This window comes from Drosophila erecta, unplaced genomic scaffold (assembly GCF_003286155.1).
Source record: "Drosophila erecta strain 14021-0224.00,06,07 unplaced genomic scaffold, DereRS2 tig00000055-arrow-pilon, whole genome shotgun sequence".
In the NCBI taxonomy this organism is placed as follows: Eukaryota; Metazoa; Arthropoda; class Insecta; order Diptera; family Drosophilidae; genus Drosophila; species Drosophila erecta.
The window spans coordinates 14,577,399-14,597,671 of record NW_020825200.1 but is presented as its reverse complement, the minus strand read 5'-3'; the positions used below and the strand labels follow the sequence as shown (position 1 = coordinate 14,597,671).

General features: G+C 42.8%; 2 protein-coding genes across 5 annotated transcripts; both read right to left on the bottom strand.

Annotated features, from left to right (window-relative positions):
• Nucleotides 1-1,075: 1,075 nt before the first annotated feature.
• On the bottom strand, nucleotides 1,076-11,960 carry LOC6542646 (voltage-dependent L-type calcium channel subunit beta-2). 4 transcript variants are annotated; one of them, XM_026979699.1, is made up of 10 exons: nucleotides 11,616-11,960; nucleotides 10,922-11,038; nucleotides 10,633-10,854; nucleotides 10,491-10,566; nucleotides 7,915-8,411; nucleotides 7,689-7,856; nucleotides 7,297-7,411; nucleotides 6,564-6,827; nucleotides 4,276-4,738; nucleotides 1,076-4,113 (listed from the first exon to the last, which is right to left on the bottom strand). In XM_026979699.1, exons 1-10 carry the CDS (start codon nucleotides 11,733-11,735, stop codon nucleotides 3,660-3,662), a joined length of 2,496 nt encoding a protein of 831 aa, XP_026835500.1. In that variant the 5' UTR covers nucleotides 11,736-11,960; the 3' UTR covers nucleotides 1,076-3,659. The 4 variants fall into 4 exon arrangements, 3 of the variants coding, with proteins under 3 accessions (XP_026835500.1, XP_015014465.1, XP_026835499.1); XM_015158979.2 differs by having other exon boundaries at nucleotides 10,452-10,566; nucleotides 11,616-11,802; XR_003407823.1 differs by lacking the exon at nucleotides 1,076-4,113 and having other exon boundaries at nucleotides 4,718-4,738; nucleotides 5,919-6,827; nucleotides 10,452-10,566; nucleotides 11,616-11,802.
• Nucleotides 11,961-16,337: 4,377 nt separating this feature from the next.
• On the bottom strand, nucleotides 16,338-16,750 carry LOC6542574 (vitelline membrane protein Vm32E). The gene has a single exon (XM_001969816.2). It carries the CDS (start codon nucleotides 16,723-16,725, stop codon nucleotides 16,384-16,386), a length of 342 nt encoding a protein of 113 aa, XP_001969852.1. The 5' UTR covers nucleotides 16,726-16,750; the 3' UTR covers nucleotides 16,338-16,383.
• Between the last annotated feature and the right edge of the window lie 3,523 nt (nucleotides 16,751-20,273).

Sequence of the window (20,273 nt, the reverse complement as noted above, 5' to 3'; positions counted from 1 at the left end):
TGATAACCCAACCGCCTGAGAGGATCGGAGAGCCCCAAGTTCTCTCTCTCTCCCCACGCGATTTGTTGTTTTGAGTGTGCGTATGAGTTGTTTTCGATTATTGCCCGCAAAACAGCAATTTTAACCCACGGACGACCCTGTGATTAAAAATGATTTTAATATTTACTTTTGTAAAAAAATTGTATTTCTTAATTTGCTTATTCGTGTCTTCAGGAAACTGTAAGCTTGCAAAATGTGGTATTATAATATTATATTATTTTATGTATTTACTTTTACTTTACCATCCCAAATCATTTATTTACATTTATAAAGTATTGATTTTGTTATTCCAAATAGATAACGTTTAAAAGAACGACTTACCCACACATTTGCTCACACCGAATTATCGAAAAGACGTGCTTTATTTTTAATATTTTTATTGTATTTGCTTTTATTTGCAATTTAGCTTTCATTTAACTACGTATTTTCCAAAAACATATTGTGAACAACATTTGAATGCGGAAAATGAAAACGAAAACAACAAAATGTCGTCAAGGAGATGGCAGGTATTCATCCCTAACATTAAATTAAAGGAATCTTACAAAGTTGATAACAAAATAATTAGGTAACAAATTGAAATATCATTAACTATTTACATACAATTTTTGAAAATTGCTGATTGGATTTTAGTTACTGTTTTCTCATTTTTTACAATATGTATATGTTTTGTATGTATAAAATATTCTATATAAATTGGGAGCGGTGTTGATATTTCCACCAATAGTTCATTTTATATTTCCAGGGTATTCGGTGTGGGGATGTTTGGTTAATAATATTTATTTATTACGGAAATTTCATGCGTGCTCTTGTCAATCTTTCCACCTTCTATTCCAGTTCAATAAGGTTTTTAGGCTAAAAAAATAAGGTTTGCTTTTCTTATTTAAGTGGCTTGAAAAGTAGAGAAGTTATTACCGCTAAATTTAATTATATATAGGCGTATCTTTAAAGTTTCAGTATGCTTGCTATAAAACTTGTTTGCATGTTTGTGTTTTTTTTTATAGTTTTCAAGAGTGTCAACAAATTGAAATTGCTTGGTTTTTGTTTTCATTTGTTTTTTATAATCGGAAATAAGAGTTTATTATTACAAAAAAATTGCTATACTTTTGAAGCAAACCAGTTGTTCTTCTCTGCAGACCTTTGTCCGTCTGCTAGAAGGTTATGTAATGGAATATATGAATTTACCAAGTTTAGTTTTCGAAAATTTTCAAAGAACTTGAGTTGAGAAATTTAAGGCATCTTACAAAATATCTTCAACATATTCCTATCAGATCTGATGAAATTTTCATGGCAAAGTTCACCTTTCCGTTGCCAGAAAGTATCTAACAATATCTGGGATAATCAGTTATTTTTAATCCATATTATTTTAATTAGTTTTTGGGTTTCACGCTTACAAAATGCTGGCTGATGTATGTGTATCGGTTTAAATTTTGTTAATTATGGCAAGAACATACATATTTATATATGCAGCTCTTTAAATGTGTGTATCTTTTTTAATATATACCATTATAATATATTGAATTACCAGTTCTGTGAATTATGTGCAATATTCTAACGTACACACTGCTCATCAACTGACCATTTAAACTTAAGTATTCCGTTTGTCCCCTTCTTAGCTGCAAAGGATCGTATCTAGTTTTGTTTTTAACTTTATGCTAGTATTAAAAAGTAATATTTCATTTATGTTTAGCTAATACATAGATCATTTTGCTTTGCCACTTTTTACAAGAAGTGCTTGTGTATCGTTTGCTGCTTTCCGCTATATTTCAATTTCAATTTGTTCCTCGTTGAAGCGCCTCCAGTGCCTTGGCCAACCCCATCCAATTCTCTAAGGGAAGGGTCCCAGCTAAGGTCCCAACCGACCTTTCAACCTCTCCCTCCCCCTGCTGAATGTGGCTAACAATTTCAATTAGGTATCTGTATCTGTATCCGTATCTGTCGTGCGCTGTTCAAATTTGCTCTCTGAAAATTAGTTATATCACCTTGTATCCCTTATATAAAAAGTACTAGATTTTTGCCTCTGGCAAATGGCCCGACCTGTCTGCAAACTCTGACCCCGTGCTTCAGGATTCAGCTGTAGTCCTTGGACAGTAGGATGGGTTCTGTGGGTGTGCTTACAGATCAAAACTAGCTAGACATCGACTCTTACTCGAGGTGGCGATCGATTTGAATGCAGTGCGGTTCATCATTGTTGGGCTCTAGCTCAGTTCGACAACTAATGATCGACAAATTTAGCATGGTGGTTGGAATTGTAAAAGGAGTGCTCGTTCGGAATGGGCCAGATCAACGACTATCGTCTCAACATTACGTGTACATCTCAAAACTTGAACAATAATTTTGACGCATTCGACTTTAGCGATTGGTAGTTGGTAGTTAGTTAAAATGATCTAATGGGGCGGCGGAAATGCAGAATTTCTGGGGTGGAGTGCTGTTGTGTAACTCGATTTGATGGTTTATAAGGCACTGGTAGTTTAAATCGCTATACCTAAACCTGGATCTGTTTTCTATCCTCATCCAGGTTGCAGGCCTGTTCGCGGCCAGTCCAACTTGAGTTTTGAACTGAGTTCGCGAACTGTGCGCTTTTGGCAGGTGTGTGGCATGATATGGTGTGGCAAGGTATCTAGGTCGAAAGTATTGCTGTTGGAAGTAGAAGTAGTACATGTACATGGCTGCTGTACAATGCGTTTCATTCAAGATCTATACTACGTATATTTAACAACCTAAAAAGAATAGTATTCGACGTGGGGAACTATATAGATATACTCGTATGTTTAGTGGTAGGCATCAATTAGGAAATAATCAGTTTCAAACATCAAGCGATATCTTTCGAATGAATTAATAGGTAACTCCAAAACTATACATTAAATCCATTATTTTATGTGGATATATAAATTCATTACAACTCATGATTGGAAACGCACTGTACGTGTTAGTTTTTCAACTAAGACAATTCCCAGTAAGGAATCCATTCGGCGATGAGGAGGAAAACGCCTGGATGCGAGAAATAGGTATCGGTTTGAGATTAAAGAGATTTCAATCGGTTCACAGTCAATTAAGAGTGTGTAGGTGTTTGTGTGAGTGTATGTGTGTGTCGAGTGTGTGGGTGTGGGTGTGCTTGTGTGGCTCGACTTAGATTAAGACACGTTCACTAAATTATTAAAGCTGACACTTATTCATGTACTTAGTCAATCGATCAACAAATCCTGCTGGGTGGTTTCGGCCTCCCTTGCTTTAACTTTTAATTTTCCACTGTCGACTAGCTTAAATCTTAGGCTTAGACCATTTAATTTAAATTCACATTACTCAAATAAAATCTGATTACACTTAGCTATAGCATTTAAGACACATAAGGCCCCACTTGGCATTGGGCTGCTTTCTTTGGTTTGCTTTAACGTTTGCTTTAACCGCCACTTTAACGCTCACTTTAATTTTAACCAGCTACTTTGTGTGTGTTTCTGTTTCTGTTTGTGTGTGTCTGTATCTGTGTTGCTACCAAATTGATCCGATCAGCGAATGGAACACTTACAAATGTATCGTGTGTTTTGGCACTGCTGCACTTGCTCTCCCACCCGCAAGGAGGTTACCCAAGCCAAAATGGACGCGGGGTGGCGACTGAAATCTCTTTAATAGAACCGATCCGTGCTCAGGATATCCTCTTCGTCCTCCTCCACGATGATCTTGTTGCGAATGGCGTGGGTGACAGCTTCGACCTTGCTCATGGTGGGACTGAGGAACTCCTCGCGCAGGGATCTTGGCGGGTGGGCAAACGATGTGTCCTGCACGGAGTAGCGATACTGAGAGTGGGACTGGGATTGGGTCTGGGAACGCGACTGACTGGTGTGCTGTGGTGCGGCTGTATACGAGTGGGCGGTGTATTGGGATCGAGGCTGGGAATAAGACTGCGGCTGATGCAGCAGTGGATAAAGCTCTCGGCGAGATTGGGGTCCTTGATCCAGGCTGCTCTGCGAGGAGGAGGATAGCCAGTGGGTGCCCAGGGAGGACTGGCGTGGCAGGTACGACACGGGTGCTCTGTTACTGGGCAGGGAGGACTGGCGGGGCAGGCCCAACGGCCTGGACCTGGACCTGGACTGTGATTGTGATTGTGACTGAGATTGAGACTGAGACTGAGACTGAGGCTGGTGGTGTATCATGTCAAGATCAAAACTATTGTCGCGTGCTTCCTTCAAACCTGGCACTCTCGCATCGATCTGATCCCACCCCTATATCCACGATTCCTACATGGCATTAAGCATTCTCCTACTACTCCCACCACCTCTGTGCGGACTGTATTCATCGCGATCGACAACGGTGGCGCCACGCGGCAGATCCCGTGGGTCGTCGATCCTGGTCGAGGGTCCGTAGCGTGAGCTGCTCATCCGCATCTGGGCCTCCTCGCGCTCAAAGTCCGGATCCTCCAGCAGGCGTCCGCCCCTGGACAGATGGCCGTGGTGGGAGGCGCCGCTGGGGCCGCTCCTCATCGCCGGATACTCAAAGTTGCGCTCGTCCAGCAGCTCGTCGCTATTGAGATCGTAGTGCATGAGGTCCCGCTCGCGCCGCTCGTACCGCTCCCGTTCGCGGTCCCGCTCGTAGCCACCGCCGACGCCTCCTCCTCCTCCTCCGCCGCCTGCGCCCACTCCTCCGCCGCGCTCCTGGTGGCGAACCGAGGTCGGTTGTCGGCGGCTGTGCTGGTAAGAGGTTCCTCCTGCAAAACGCCCAACACGGCAATATGTTAGTACAAATTGTTGACTCGCAGATGTATTTAAGGGTAACGAAAAACGGAAAACAGAACCAGAACTAAAGCATTCAAAAAAGGGTCAATAGGCGAAAAGTTGGCATCAGGCCTTTGGTCTCCGTTGCCGGAGATTGGTCATTTGGGATTTTGCGTTCAGTTACTTTACAGAGGAATATACTCCTAAAACGAACCGATGAAGGCTTTATAAGATTGGTATATTAAATACGTTTGGCTTTGTAATAGTTTTCAGCTATATTTGGATCTATATCATTATTTAGAAAATGCAATTTAATTTAAAAGAAAGTACATTATTTAAGGAACTATGTATGAGGTTTACTACCTGGTAACTTTTCTATGTAATATATGGAGCATCTATTGAACAAATGTTGGCATTTGTTCAGCTATTCTTTTGTTAATTAACATGTAACTCTAAAATGTTAGTAATAAATAGGACATTTGGTTAAACCTGCAAGGAGTAACAAACAATACTTTAAAACGCTGAAAATAGGAAGAAATAAAGTCAGCAGATGATCGAAACCTAGCGTCAGTTATGCATAGTACATTTGGGAAAACGAGGATAATTTCGGGGGACAGTTATAACTAACTAAATGGAATAGGAAAAATCGCTCAAAAATAATGTAACGCAAACACATCTTAGGGGTTTCGGTACTCACTAAACCAGATCTAAACGATTGGATGATTTGGTTTTGCAACTTGAAATGGTGAAAACATAAGGTTCGACAACAACGGAATACATGTACACATATATAAATATTATAACTGAGCTGATTTGGGTTGAGTTGAGCTGATCTAGGAAAACACCCGGAAGAATGTGAGAATTCGAGTAGAAGGGCTTGGCGCGGATTGCGGCGGCTTACAGGCGCACAACGCCCGGTGTAACTAAAAACAAGTACAGAGGTCAGTCGGTAAAAGGCACGATTGGAAAACAATTATTCGAATGGGTGATCGATTAGCTCGATTGGATTGATTGATGGCGGATGCTTGAGAAAGCTGGCAGTTCGTGGGGCTCTACGATTGCAGTGCGTGCAGTTCGGCTAAATCGGTTAGTAGAACTCAAACGGCAGAAAGGTAGTCAGCTAACATTAGTGGGCAATCGGTGGGTTGTTTAATCTCGAGGGTGTGCGCACACCTCATCACATGGATTGCTTGGAAGTCTTGACTGGTGGAGATCGTCGGAGATGTCGGTCGGTGGGTGCTTGTGCTAGTTCCAGTTGATTTGGTTTTGCTTTTGGTTTTCAATATCAATTTCAATTTCAATTCGGGTTCAATTGTCTTTGGCATTTTGTACTGTTGATGTCGCAGTTGTGTTGGTCGTGGTGGCTGATTTGGATTGGAACTCGTTTTGATCTATAGCATTGTTGTAAAGGGACCGGGTATGTCGCGTGCTGTGAATGCTGCAAAGTGTGGTCACAAAATAGAAACGATAGAAAATAAACGAAAAGTTGAGGATACCAGTGGTTTTGATTCTGAGCTATATGTACAAAATGTGTCTAGAAAGCGGGAGTTCTAAGCAAATGCCATGGGCGCAGCTACAATCGATATGGGTGGAGATGTGGACTGGTGCCGAAGCTACCATTAACCTACTGGGCTACAATGGGCTACATCTTCAACTGGCTTATAACTTGGGACGTGGTGGTTCTAGCCAAACTTCAGCTATGGGCCCTTTGACTCGATTTCGATTTCTGGGCGCTGGTTGTGATACTTAATGAGCTTACGTAGATATTATCGGTACAAAAGGAAACAAACGAAAAGAAACAGTATAAACGAAATTTACCTTGGTCCCAATCGAACTCCCTATCCCAATCTCGTTCCCGCTCTCTCTCCCACTCGCGAGCCCGCTCCCGCTCCCACTCGAGGTCCCTTTCGCGGTCCTTGGAGCTGCGATCTCTGTTGAACTCCCGATCCCAGTAATCCCGCTCCCGTTCGCGCTCCCTCTCCCTCTCCCTGCTATCGCGGTCCCGCTCCCGGCTTCCCTCGCGATCTCCGCCGGACATGCCCATCCTGGGATCCTGCTCATCGACAAACTCCTCGCCATCTACTGCTCATCACGCCGTGCCCCAAGTGAACGAAGTGAACCACGTGCATCACGCGGAGGAAAACGGGGAGAGAGAGCCAGAAGGAGGATCGATTGGTTTATTTGGTACAGTCATGGGAATTTGAATTTGAAAAAGACAAATTTTAGAATTGTATTTTGTATAAGTGTGTTGAGTATGTTGAGAAGCAAATGAAAATTGTTTACTGCTGATCCGATGTGCATACATATCCATCGCTACGAGTATGTATACACATGCGCTGATATGTGTTCTTAATGGGTCGTCGGATCGATTTCGTTTGAATTGGGGAGGTGAGGCAATGGGTGACTCTGATTTCGATATCGATATTGATATTGGTTTGATTGAAATTTCGCTGTTTCTTGGGCATGGGCGAGGACTTTGGTGGAATCGCGCGTATGAAAATGGCAATGCGACCGTGGATGAGCCCGTTCGAGTGGGCAGGTGTTCCTTTACCTGGAGGCGTCGGTCCCAGACGCGCGGGATCTGCGGAGGGCGAGGCCTCCTGCGGCAGGGGGCGGGCGATGGGCGGCACGGCTCGAATGTCCGGGTGGGTGGCCTTCCAGTACGTCTGCAAGACATCATAGATTAGCTCCAAATATGGGAATGTGCTATGTATATATAAATAGATACATTTCCTGGTCTCACAAAGTATTATAATTGAGCTATGCAAAGACTTAACTACTTCTATGTTTACTATGTGAAAGAACTTCTGTTCAACCCATTGTGCGTATACGTAATATTTAAAGAAATGCATCATTTTTCCTGACCACCATTCTAAATATCTCCTCTAAACGTCTCTTGTATTTCGTCTCTTTTACTTAAGCCCGATCTCGACTTAAACCCACCTCTAAGTACTCGGCAATGTGCTCGCAGGCGTCTTCCAGCTGATTCTCGTCTAGGATTACATCGAACATATCCGGTGGACATTGGGCTAGCTTCTCGGCGGCAACCATTTGAACGGAGAGGTTTTTCGCCTGCGACTTGCCACGTGATTTGATCAAACGCTGTAAAACCTGGGAGAACAACAGATTCTTTAACAAGCTGATTAGGAATAAACATTGTAAGACTCACCTTACTACTACTAATCTTTAAGTACACTATTGTTGGCGCTAATGAAGTTTTCGCTAGTTGTGACGGATGATTGATTGTATCACAATCGAGCACGACCAGCTGGAGCGAGCGGGCCAGCTCGAAGATGCGCTCGATCTCCTCCTGCACCTTGCCGAGGCAGTCGCTCCGGCTGGAGGATCGCTCCATGATGGCCCGCTTCGAGGGATTGTTCATGATGGAGCGCTTGGCCAGCGAGATGTCGGCCATCACCCGGGTGATGATGATGCGGCCCTCGAAGCGGTGCTTGAGGAAGTCGAAGAGGGCCTTCTGCATCATGTCGGTCACCTCGTAGCCCTTCAAACTGGGCCCCACTAGGACGACGGGACGCATCGAAGGCACCACATCGTAGGGACTGGCCGTCTCCTGTTTCTTGAAGAACGGCTTCCGCTTCTCCTTGTTGGCCGCCGCCGCCGGTGTCTTGCCGTGTCGTCCTGGTCCCATGGAATCTGATTCGTCACCTGAGCGTTAGTATCATGGCAAACAGGACGAAATAATGGCAAAGGATGAGCGAGCTTATGATTGGTACGAGCCAGTGCGATCGATCAGTACGAATTGCTAGGCCAATTTTAGATATTATCGTATATACGTAAGACGCTTGTGGTTGGGTTAGTTAGTATATACAGTGTATTCGAATTGATCCGTGGATTTCGGTGTGCTCGTGTTTTGTGCTGGGCAATTGTGTCGGTCTACCGCAGGTTCGCAATATCACGTTGATTGGAATTTTCATTTCGTTTTTTGCTTTTCTTTTCAACTGGTCTACGCACCATTTAATGCTGTTCAAAATGCCAACTCGAGGGTGAAGTTTCTTCCTATAACTATCTAACTTATTTCTACTCGAATATGAAGTGTCTGTTTGCTTCGACTTTTTTTACACAATTTTCTATAACTAAGCACGGGTTTCGGTTAGCAGGACGGTCAAACTTGTTTTGGACAATTTACACATGTAGCGATTGTTTGCAACAAAAATCGGGGTTTTACCAAAGACATTAGAATAACAAGTTCCGTAATAGCCATACATTGGTTTTGCACTATCGATCCGCCAAGTCTCGTCATGTCCCTCTATGTTCCGCCAAAGATCCTGTTATGTCCCGCCATGTCCCGGCAAGTCCCTTCATGTCACGCTATGTCCCGCTATGTCCCGCCAAAAATCCCTCAATGTCATGCCAAAGATCCTGTTATGTCCCGCCATGTTCCTCCACTTCCCCCTAAAATTAAAGAGCCTGGAGCCAGCACAAAAAAATAGTATAGCTTACGCATCTTGTTATTCTAATGTCTTTGATCTTACGGACACATGATACGTATTTTGGAATGAGTTTTTCTGATTGATTCAGTTAAAATAATATTTTACTTACGAAAATTGATTAGTCAGTTAAAAAGTTGAAATATAATAACTGATTAGATCTGTTCTAATAAATTTGATAAGCTTATAGTTATACTTGGTTAACTTTCGAATGAATTAAGATTTATCATCTACAATTGAGTAGCATACTTTTGGAGAACTATCTTTCTGAAAATAATGTATCATCATTTAAATTTTTTCCTTCTCGTTATTTAGTCCAATATTTTGAGTAGCTATGTTTTGTTTTGTAAAATCCTGAAACTCACTGAAAGAGCTAGCGATACTTTTGCGATTGAAATGGATTTCTGAGGTTCTGATGAGAGACGTGGACAAACCTTTGTTTTTCTTGCGCGGTGTTGTACTGTAGGGATCTTGGGTCGCGTTGTGGTTGTTCATTTGGTTAGTGTTGTTAACCGGATTGTGTTAGATAAAAGAGAGTTTGAGTGCATTTAATAGTGTTCACATTGGCTAATTGGTTAGTTTACAAGCAGACCATGAACGAGGAGCTTTGATTTAGACAAACTAGGACGGAGAAAATCGTGGCTATTGAAGCTGGTAAGGTGTGTACTTTTGTGTGTTTACAGTGGTGAATTGGGGCTAGAACGGGGTTCAGGCAGTCTAGGCCGATCTGTTGGAGGATTCGGCTTTCATGCTGGGATCTAGGGCTAGCTCTCGGCCAATACGTGGGCCGTTTGCACAACTAGGGTACGATTTGCATCGGATTGCCGGGTGAACTCGTTGATAAAGGTAAGCATTAACTTGCACTCGTTTGATATGGATGTCACATGATGTATAATTAGATCAAACACAAAAGTACAAAATTACGGGAATTTAGCTTGGCCCACATTTTCATTTTTTTATGGCTTGGAATCTGATTTGGTTCGCTTCAAATGAAAATCATAAAACACGCGTCCAATTACAATAAACATCGATCAGCTCGAGTCGGGCTCGGCATCCGTCAGTCGGACCTATGGATGCTCATGATCAGATTGGGCCCCTCGAAAGGAGTGGCGCTTTAGGCGATTTACAAAAGTAAACACATTACATAGAAGACAGCGAAAAATATATATAGATTGAAATTAATTCGATTCACAGAATATAACAGATACGAAATAAAACCTCGCCCAAAGAAATCAGGAGAATGAAATGTGTGTCATACCAGGTGTGGGGGGTGTGCTACCTCGAGATGGCTCCGCACCTGCTTGTCCGCCCGCACCAAGATTCCCGCTCGACGAGCCCTTTGTGCCATACAGTCTTGAGGGTCTGGTTTGGTTCTACAAAGAGAGGGTTTCGTTGGTAGATTAACGCTGGCATGGATCACACTGTGGGGAATGTCCAACCTGCATGCGAATGTTGTCTAGCTTAGCGGGGCTGGGTATGAAGCCCACATCACAGCCCTCCTTGACCAGCCGGCCGATCCACCAGTTATTGTCGTACTTCTCTTTGATGTGCAGGAACTCCCGGATCTCGAACGAAACTGCTCCGCCCTGCACCGGCGAATCGTCGTCGATGGCGCCATCGTATGCTACGTTGGTTCGCACAGCGAACGCCACTGGTTTGCTCTAAAAATTAAAGTTAGATACATTTTATTTTCCGTTCGCTAAGTTTTAAAGTGTAGAAGACACTCACCCTCGCTTTATCCAACTGGCTTAAGGCCTGACGTTCCTTTTCTCGCCGAAGCGATTCCTTTTCCTCGTCTAGCGACAGATCGGATGACGGTTGTGAGTAGTTCGAGTCGGCAGAACCCTGGAAAATTCAAATAAATTGGGTCAGAATAGACTGATGATCATAGTAAATTAAACTGGCCCGCTGCCAAAATCCAGCTCAACTCAAATATTCAAACAATGCAGTAAAACGTGTATGGTTTTCAATATTTCTCTTTGCCTCACATGAAGCAACAGTTGGCTGACTAATTTAACATAAATCAAGAGCTATTATAATGCGATTATAGCTCATGTACATAATGTACTTTGTGAATTTGGTTCGTTCTATGTTAATTCTTTTAATCGATCGATGGACATGATTCGTATCTTCATTACAGGCATGATATTTCTAAGCAATATAGAGGCACGGCATATAAAATCCACTTGTTTATAGAACTTTGGTGGTATTTTCGTAAGTTAAAAAGGGTTAACAGTTTAGAATTCAAAGCAGACAAATTTCTGTGGTATGGTTTTCCAATTAAGAAAGAGGTTTCCGAATGTACCTAAAATCAAATGGTTTAGGATACATAAGCCTACTTAACCAACTAAATTTAGTCGATAAAGACATTAAAGAACATTGATCGGTGTCCACCCCTTTGGTGTTTTATTGTTTGCGGCACCTGTGTGAATAGTTTGTTGTATCCATTCTGGTAGGAAGGGTATCCAAGGCCAAACCGAGACTCTCGATGTTGGCCACCCTGAACGGAGGGTGCATCCGAGGAAGAGGCGCGCTGCACCATGGGCCTGTCAGCCCGGTAGTCTTCCTCGAACGAAGATATCTTGGCGATGTTTCCGACGATCCTGTGCGAGCACAACAGCACCACCAGCACCACCAGATGGTGCGATGCTGATGAAGATGGTGATGGTGGCGGTGGCGGAGGTGGAGCTGGAGGTGGCGGTGGCTGGCAACGCGTTGAACTGGCAATGATTACGTATCCGTATTCCACGACTACTTTCAGACCTATACGGTCCTATGCGGTGAGTTTGGAGTTGGCTTTCTAGTTGGTTTGTACTAATTCGGGGGAATACCCGCGTTTCGGCGCACTTAACACTTTATGAAACCAACTGGATTTGGAGTTGTAAAAAGACTATAAAAGCACTACGATTCGGTTGGTATACAAAATTTCTATAGAATATTACACTTTATTTGGCAGGATTTTGAGTTTTATTGTTGCACTTTTCTTCTATGATTAACACTGGCATTGGCAATATACTTTGTTTAACTATTTTAACCATCGGGTCAGGCGGAATTCGATTTTGACACTGACATAAAAACACCGTTACCAAGTGTGCGTGAAACAGAGAGAGAGTGATAGAGGGAGAGGGAGCAAGCGAGAGAGAGGCGATTGCGATTGTCAAACGGTTTGGAAGCCACAGGCGATATAACTTTAAATTGTTAACTGGAAGGGATTTCCGCAGCCTTTTCTCGCCTTAATTTCAGCACAATTTGCATACGACTGGCGAATCGGATCGAAATTAATTCCGCATCAATGGGGATTTTTGGCCCCAGGAAAGTTAAAAATAGGAATTTATGTCAGTGGCGTCGGGTCGCGGTTCTTTGCTCACATCACTTTTTTTTGTTCCTTTCTAGTATATGCACACGAAATGTGCTGGAAAACTCGGGCGGGGGGTGGTACACATAGGTCGCGAAAACTGATTTCTGTTGAACGTGGCGGTGTGTTTTTCAAACTTTCTTTGTTGCGAGAACCAACCGACTCCTTCCGATTTCGTACCCTTTGACCTGGCTTTATCCTCAACCGATTCGCGGGTTATCTTTTACAGGATTTCACTCGATTCACATCCTTTGATTTCGATTCGCCTTTCCGACATTCAAACGGTTCTACTCCGCACGCAAACTGAATCGTTTCTGTATTTGGAAGGCGAAAAGTCCGCTCCGCACTGGAAAAATTGTGTAGAGTTTTCTCGTTCGCTTCCAGTGCGTAAATGCTCCACTCGTTTCGGGATATGTATTTATATACATGCTTGTGTGAGCATTCCCGCACGCACACCATCATAAGCAGTAGCCCGTGAATGTAAACAAAATTGATTTTCAAGTGCATATGCCGCTGACTCGTGCCACTGTGCGACTGGAGTTGCTTGTGCTGAATTGGGAGAGGGGTGGGGTCTTGCGCCCCCCGCAATCTCCATCGAAATGAGCGCGCTGTCATCGGCGGTCAGTGGTGTGCCTGGAAAATCGATAGCACCCGCACTTCTCGAGGGGGGAGGGGCAACGGGGTAGTGGCGGTCCACCTGTTGGCAACCCCGATAATTGTCTGCGAGCGCCAAAAGCTCCAAATGAAAAGGGTTACAGCTGTTGGTCGCAGGTCTCTCAAACATGCACAAATTGGACCAATGTTCTAAGTCATTCGAAGCATGTAGGAACAGCCTAGGATTGGTGAATATGAAATTTAATTTAATCTAACCTTAATGTAATATATCTCTTATTTAATCTTATTTAATTTCAAACATAAAAAGTATTATGTTAATATAACTTTCTATTTGTCAAAGTGGGCTTTTCAAACAAGTTTTAGTGTCACAAATTTTAACATGTTTGTTGAATATTTTGATTTCAACAAAACTAAAAAAATTCTATGTTTTAGAAAGAAATAGAGTAGTTTTATTTATATTTACTATATAAAAAAAGCGATAAAAATGAACTCATTTTGCAAACACGTTCCAAATGATCGTTAAATGAGAATTAAAAAGAAGATTTTTTTCGCTTTAGTTTCGACACTGTGCCCATAACGTAAACATTCCGTTATCCATTTCCTCACTCAAAGTGACAGGATGCGAGAGAGGAAGCGGAGGAGAGAACAAGAGAGCGAGGCAGCATGCGCAGAGGGCAATTCTCCACTTTCGCTCTGCGCATGCGCCGGCATTTATTTTTCTCCACTCTCATTCTCTGACTCTCCCCATTTAACCGTTAACGGGGAAGGTCGCGGGCGATGGTCCCAATTTGCGTTTACACATTTCCAAAAGGCAATATGTAAAACAAAGGGGGATCCCCCCCTTAATCGCCGAAGTGGAGAGGGGTGTTGTTTGGGCACCTCGGGTCGATTCTTTGTTTACCTTTCGCCGATTGCCAAAAGCCCCACCATACTTTGCAGCGGGCAAAGTGCCCAACTGCTAGTAATGAACTTTGGTTGCCATCGACTCCGCACTGCCACCCACAGCCACCCACTGCCACCCCTTCGTGGGATAGTTTTTTCTGCGGGTGGGTCAACGCTCCGCTTTCGGATACCAGTGCAAATTCCCCCCTTCAGCCCCTTGACAAATATTTTCATGGTCAGCCCAACTGTTTCCCACTTTTCCGGCACTGTCGCTGACCGCGCGTCAGCAAATTGCTCCTCCCTGCCGTTTGGCATTGCATCGCCGTCAGATGACTTAAATAATAATGATTTCAAATTGCAATTAGAGGGTAAATAGTTAAGGTATTACCTTAGGCATTAAACAAATGCTGCCTGGAATCTGTGCTAGTAATTGTGATTAGGCTCTTTTGCAAGTGACTACTTTTATATGTATTCAATTTTAGGATTTTCAATAAATTTGATCTGTTGCCAAACTAAAGGTTATCATAGTACTCATTTTATGTTACATTTTCCATTCAAATATGCTAAAAGGAATGAGAATCAGAACAGCATTATTAAAAGTGTTTCTAATCTAATTGCAACGTACACAATTTCAGAAATTGAAATCGAACAAAAGTGCAACTAGAGTGTATCAACATTGACTATGCTTACAACTATGCAGAATTCGCGGATGAGTAAGAGGTGTGATAGCCTCTTTGGCCCCCAAATTGGCAGTGGGAGAGCTAAGAGAATTCAAATTTAAAAACAACCGCACGAGATGTCATAGAAATACAGCGCGTATCAAAATTAAATAACAAAGAACCATTTGTGTGCCTACATATATGCGTGTATAAAAATGAAAAACTACGCCAACCACGTTTAAGATAACCACTTCACAGGAATTTCTTTATTATCAAAGCGACAGGTTATAGATTATAAGTAACAGATCACTTAAAACAAATATACATTACATTTTATATGTGTTATTTGCATTACATTTGATACATTAAAACCAGGCTAGTGCACTGTTTTGTTTTGTTTCTGGCTGAAGACAACTAGGCGTATGACTAATCTCGCAACCATTGTCTTGGGGCAATCACTCATCCGCCCCGTTGCCACTACATTCTGATACGCACTGTATTCACTCCGTGTGTGTGTATTTAAATGGTCGCGAATAGCCTGACAAGCTGGGCGAGCAGTCTGCGAGCGATCGAGTGGATAAAAATATACGGATTCCGCCCGGGCCCGGGGGCACATTTGAATAGGGGGTAAGATCCATTACTTCCACTCACCCGACGGTTCTTGTTCCTGAAGGGCTTGTAGGACTTGCCCTTGTGCTTGGCGCCCAGGTGAAGCTTCTTCATGGCTCATGAATTGTATTGGAATCACAAGTGAAATAGGAACACAAATCGAAATGTATGCTGAGCGTGTCGCGCGATTTGTCCCCCCAAAAGTCAATTATGCAATCATTTTTGGAATCGTTTCTGCGGCCGCACAACAAAATAAACAAACACTTTGCCGTTATGGCCACTAATCGTTAAATGGCCAAGAGCCCCGCGCACACACACACACACACTTTTGCTCATCGAATTGGGTCACAATTGGGGCTATGGGACTTAGAGCCCGTCACATGGCAGCGATTTGAACGAGGGCAACGCCATCCTGCTGGAATCTATATGCCTGATGGGCCTTATGTGCCGAGGGCGTGATCCACTTTGGCTAAGCAATGTGGAGCAGATCCAAGCGGTTCGCGGTGGAGACGGCTGGGAATGCGACCGACCGCACAAGACAGCGATTTGGACTGACAATATTTTTGGCACCCGCCGCATCCATTGACAAAAATGAAGAGAAAAAATCCAACGGAGACGATCTCTGAGAATCATCTAGTAATGGGCAAATTCAGGAGGTGAATCGCTCGGAAAATGGCTTGCAATAATCCGTTTTATGACGGCTGCAGTAATAATATATAAATACGGACGACTAGCTGACAGTCGTATGCCGGTTTTTCACATGTTCTTTTTGGCGTTTGAAAGCAATGTGAGCGCAGAGCCATAAATCAGAAAAACTAAGTTGAAAATCTATAAGATTTATTAAAAGAAAACTTTTGGCTTTGCTTAGGAACAGATAAGTTCTAGGACTGGATGAATCAAATTCTTTTCACCAGTTTTGCTCATCCCCAAGCGCTTTTTCTTCTACATAAAAGTGCACTTTTCCACAAAATCATGAGTTTTCAAAGCAGTTTAATTCCAAAGTATGACGTGCAATTACAGCATAGACGGTTTAAATTCATAAGCGCTTTTCACTTTAAATTGTTTTGCCACTAGTACTGTTGGCCCTGGATTCCCTGGCCCAAGCCGCGCAGTTCCTCCATCAAAGCCGCCATTCCAACGCGCTGGTGGAACCGCTGCAGCTGCTCCCGGCTGGGATTTTCCACGTAGCGGGGCACCTGCTCCGTGTAGGCGCCGGCGGATCCGTAGGCTGGGGCCTGCTGGGCACAGGGAACTGGGGCCAGATTGGGCTGGCAGCTGAACAGGTAGTTGGTGGGGCAGGGTGGTGCCGGATAGCCAGGCGCAGCAGCGGGCGCTACAGCTGGAGCTGCATACGGGCAGGAAGCACCGGCAAGGGCCACAAACGCAACGAGGGTGAAAGCGACGATCTTCATGCTGAACAAAGTGTTTTACAACTGTCGATTTGGGAACCAAGAGTGGCATTCTTATAGCGTCTTGCGTTTACTTAATCAAAACTCTGCATTTTCTACATATGCTTCGAGAAATGCAGTGCCATCACATAGCAAGCAAGTTAAACTGGGCGAAAACAAGAAACAATCAGACGATTATCACCTAGTATGGAAAAAATTGCTGTCACCATGCAGTCTGTCCCATTTTTGCGGCTTAATAGCAAAACAATTAAATTATGTTGTCCAAAGTGCAATGCAAAAAAAGTTGCCCATTTATTGGATCTCAGCTGTTTGTAGACCCAATTTTTAGGTACGATATTAAATGGCTTCTTAAACGAATGTAACAATTAATCTGCTGATACCATAAAAATACCTATAATTTAAATATTTTTTTAAATGGTTTCCACAAAAATTAAATAATGCAATAATTTCGTAATATTTGTAGCTATGTCTATTTATTCCAGCGACACCTAGCGGGTACTCGCAGAACAGATCAGGTCTGCTTAGCGAGTACACAAACCACAATCTAGATTACGTCTTGGAGACTAGTTTATCGTATTTCAAGGGTTTTGCCTTCAAAAATATAATTTTATGTTACGATAAAAACAAGTTTATAGATCTGTTCACTTTAGTAATGAAGTCATTTGTTTGAAAATAAAAAATATAAATAAAAAAATAGAATAAATTAAACAAATTGCAAATAATCCAGAACATGTTTATAAGTAGTATTTAAGAGTATTTTATATAGAAATTGAATAATAAAATGTTCTTTTTATTATATTCGGCATATGGAGATCATTTTGCCAACCTGTCTGTTTCAGTATCTTTTACCGTAATTAAGCAATAAATGGAAATTTGTATTGCAAATTTATGTCTTTCAGTCATAACTCGAGTTGACCTGCGTCCATTTATTATGGAAATCCTAATTGACCCAAAAGAATCAGTCGTAAATTTGAATGTAGAGTGCATAAATTACAATCCTATGCAAATGAGAAACATAGTTTCTTGGAAGGGTACTAAGAAAATATTGTTTTAAGATTGGTTAAAGAATTATTTGCATAATTGGTTTTAGCATTGGTTTATCTTTTCAACTCAAGATGTAATATTTATTATTGTGATTGATGACTAATAAATTGAGGACTTGTGTCACGATCAATAATTCAGTGCCTAATGCATACGTGAACTGCTCTAATTGTGGCTTTTGTTATACAATTCGCTGATGATAACAAACCGTTTCTGTCCAAATCGAAAGCCCCTCAACTTGATATTGTTTTGGATCTAACTGTGGCCGCAGGTAACTTTCCCCCCGAAAAGCGAAGAGGGGAGTATACTCTAATTTGAGAAGGATCGCGACCGCTGGATTTTGGGACGGCCAATTACGCACATGCACCATATAGAACACCACACACTCGTACATATGTAGGTATATGTAGGTATATGTATGAGATCGGACCTAAATTTTAATCATAGGCTTGGTGCCCATCTCCTGCCGCTGGCCTTCAAAGTGGGGCACCTTCGTTTCGGAGTGGATCCAGCGAAGTTTTCGGGCGGAGAGCCGTTTTGATTGCCCCCTCTAACGGTAAACAAATACCTGCCCTCGTTCTGTGTGCGTGTGTGCGTGTGTGTGTACGATCCAGACATGGCCCCAAGACATACATCTTAACTGGAACTCCAATTGAAGGTAGCCGAGGGTGGGGTAATACCATATGGAATGGCCTTGGGATATGCACATCTTAGTTGGGTTTTAATTGGTTGTTGGCGCAGCAAATGATCAATGAATATTTAGGACGTAGCCCTTGTTTTATTGAGTAAGCATACAATCCATAGTCCTCCCTTTTCAAATATTTTGTAGCCTTCTACTCCTTTGTTTTCGTTCAACTCTTTTTTAGACAATTCGCTGAGATCGGCGGCCTTAATCGGCATTGGCTCGAGCCACCTGCCTTCGCTTAGACAGCGACTACGACTGACCCAGCTGCTCCTGCCGTTTGCTCCTTTGACTTGGTCCTGCGGCCGAGGAGGAGGATCCAGAACATACGCTACATGGGGCACGGACAAACACCAAGGGCAAAAAGCAGACAAGCCAATAACATGTCTCGGTACTTAGCGGAAGGTTCGGCGCCGGATCCACCAAGATCTTTGGTCCTTGGCCCACGGGCATCGTACTCCTCCATGCACCGGGAAAAACTTCATATCCCGAAACCATTTTTCAACTAAATGCGGCTGAACCTGCTCTTAAAACTATTTTCATTTAGTAGAGACAAGCTTTCAAACCATTTAAATTTTATATAAATTTTTAATGCATTTTTAGATTGCAGTTAAACTTAATAGTGGTTCAGTATATAGATGCAAGGTTCCATTATAGCTTTAAAAAGCGGTAATTCCACCCTACTTCTTTCTTCAGTTTGCCTATATCTTTAGTTGAATATGTGATGTCTTTTCTTGCAGTGCATTAAAGTGCTGCAGCCTAATACTCTTTACGGCATCTAAGTTAATCGAGCCAAAAAAAGGACTCGATGTGTTGCCACACTTTCCCTGCGGTAATTTAAGACTCTGTTTCCTTTTTTTACCACCACCAGCAGCAGCAGTCAATTATGAGATGGAGATGGAGGACGAGATGGCACGGGGTATCCTCGAATCGCGAGCGTTGACGAAATGCCGAGCTTTGTTTTAAATTAAATTTAATTAGCAGCAAGCCGAGCGAACGAAACACCTTTCAGGTGCTTGCGATTCCTTATAATTCATGCCTTCGGAACGGGGCACGTGTCCTCGTTTTTGGCCAGGAACAGAAGCAGCTGCATCAGCTCCAACACTTCGGGGCTAACAAGGCCAAAACCGACGGGGAATGGGAATGGGATTGGAAATGGGAATGACGGAGATGCACATTAAGTGGCCGAGGATGAGATCCGTGTGCAAGCAGAGCTAACAATGCCGTTATAAGTGGCCCATTAACACGGTGTCAACCGCCATGGAACAGCAATTTCCGTCGCCATTGCCATTTATCGATTTTCAAATTCCATTCAGCGCGTATTTCAGGGGGCCAGCTGTATCCTGCCAGGATATGGGATATAGTCGCGCTGAATACGATTAATGGGGCCAACTAGGCAGTGGGCGGACGCATCCTGGACCAGGATGTGCGGGTTGGGCCACTTGTGTGGCACAGATGCAATGCGGGGGTATTTGCTCTATCGAACTTTATTTATGGGCACTTGAAACGGGGGCATAAATGCATACTTGCAACAGGGAATACCTCGTAAAACAGTGCTTTGGAATTTTTATAAACATTTGGACTTCACACATACTCCAATTGTATAGGATATTGCGTATAAATAAAATAATAAATATGATAAGATATGATACGATATGATAACTCTCCTCAGAATAAAAAAAAACACATATAATTATTATTTTGCAGTTAGCATAGCTTGCACTTAGCATAGCTCCAAGTTGACTTATTTGAAATTGGACAATGGTGAAGATGAAATCATTGCCTAGTCATAGGATACTTATCATTAGCGTTCCTACCTGTTGGTTCC

Coding starts and splice junctions, on each gene's coding strand:
- LOC6542574 (XM_001969816.2), bottom strand. CDS start 16,725: ATGAAGATCGTCGCTTTCACCCTCGTTGCGTTTGTGGCCCTTGCCGGT.
- LOC6542646 (XM_015158979.2), bottom strand. CDS start 11,735: ATGGTGCAGCGCGCCTCTTCCTCGGATGCACCCTCCGTTCAGGGTGGC. Junction 11,039..11,615: donor ACAACAAACTATTCACACAG/GTGCCGCAAACA, acceptor TGAATTTTCCAG/GGTTCTGCCGACTCGAACTA. Junction 7,857..7,914: donor TAAAGATTAGTAGTAGTAAG/GTGAGTCTTACA, acceptor TTGTTCTCCCAG/GTTTTACAGCGTTTGATCAA.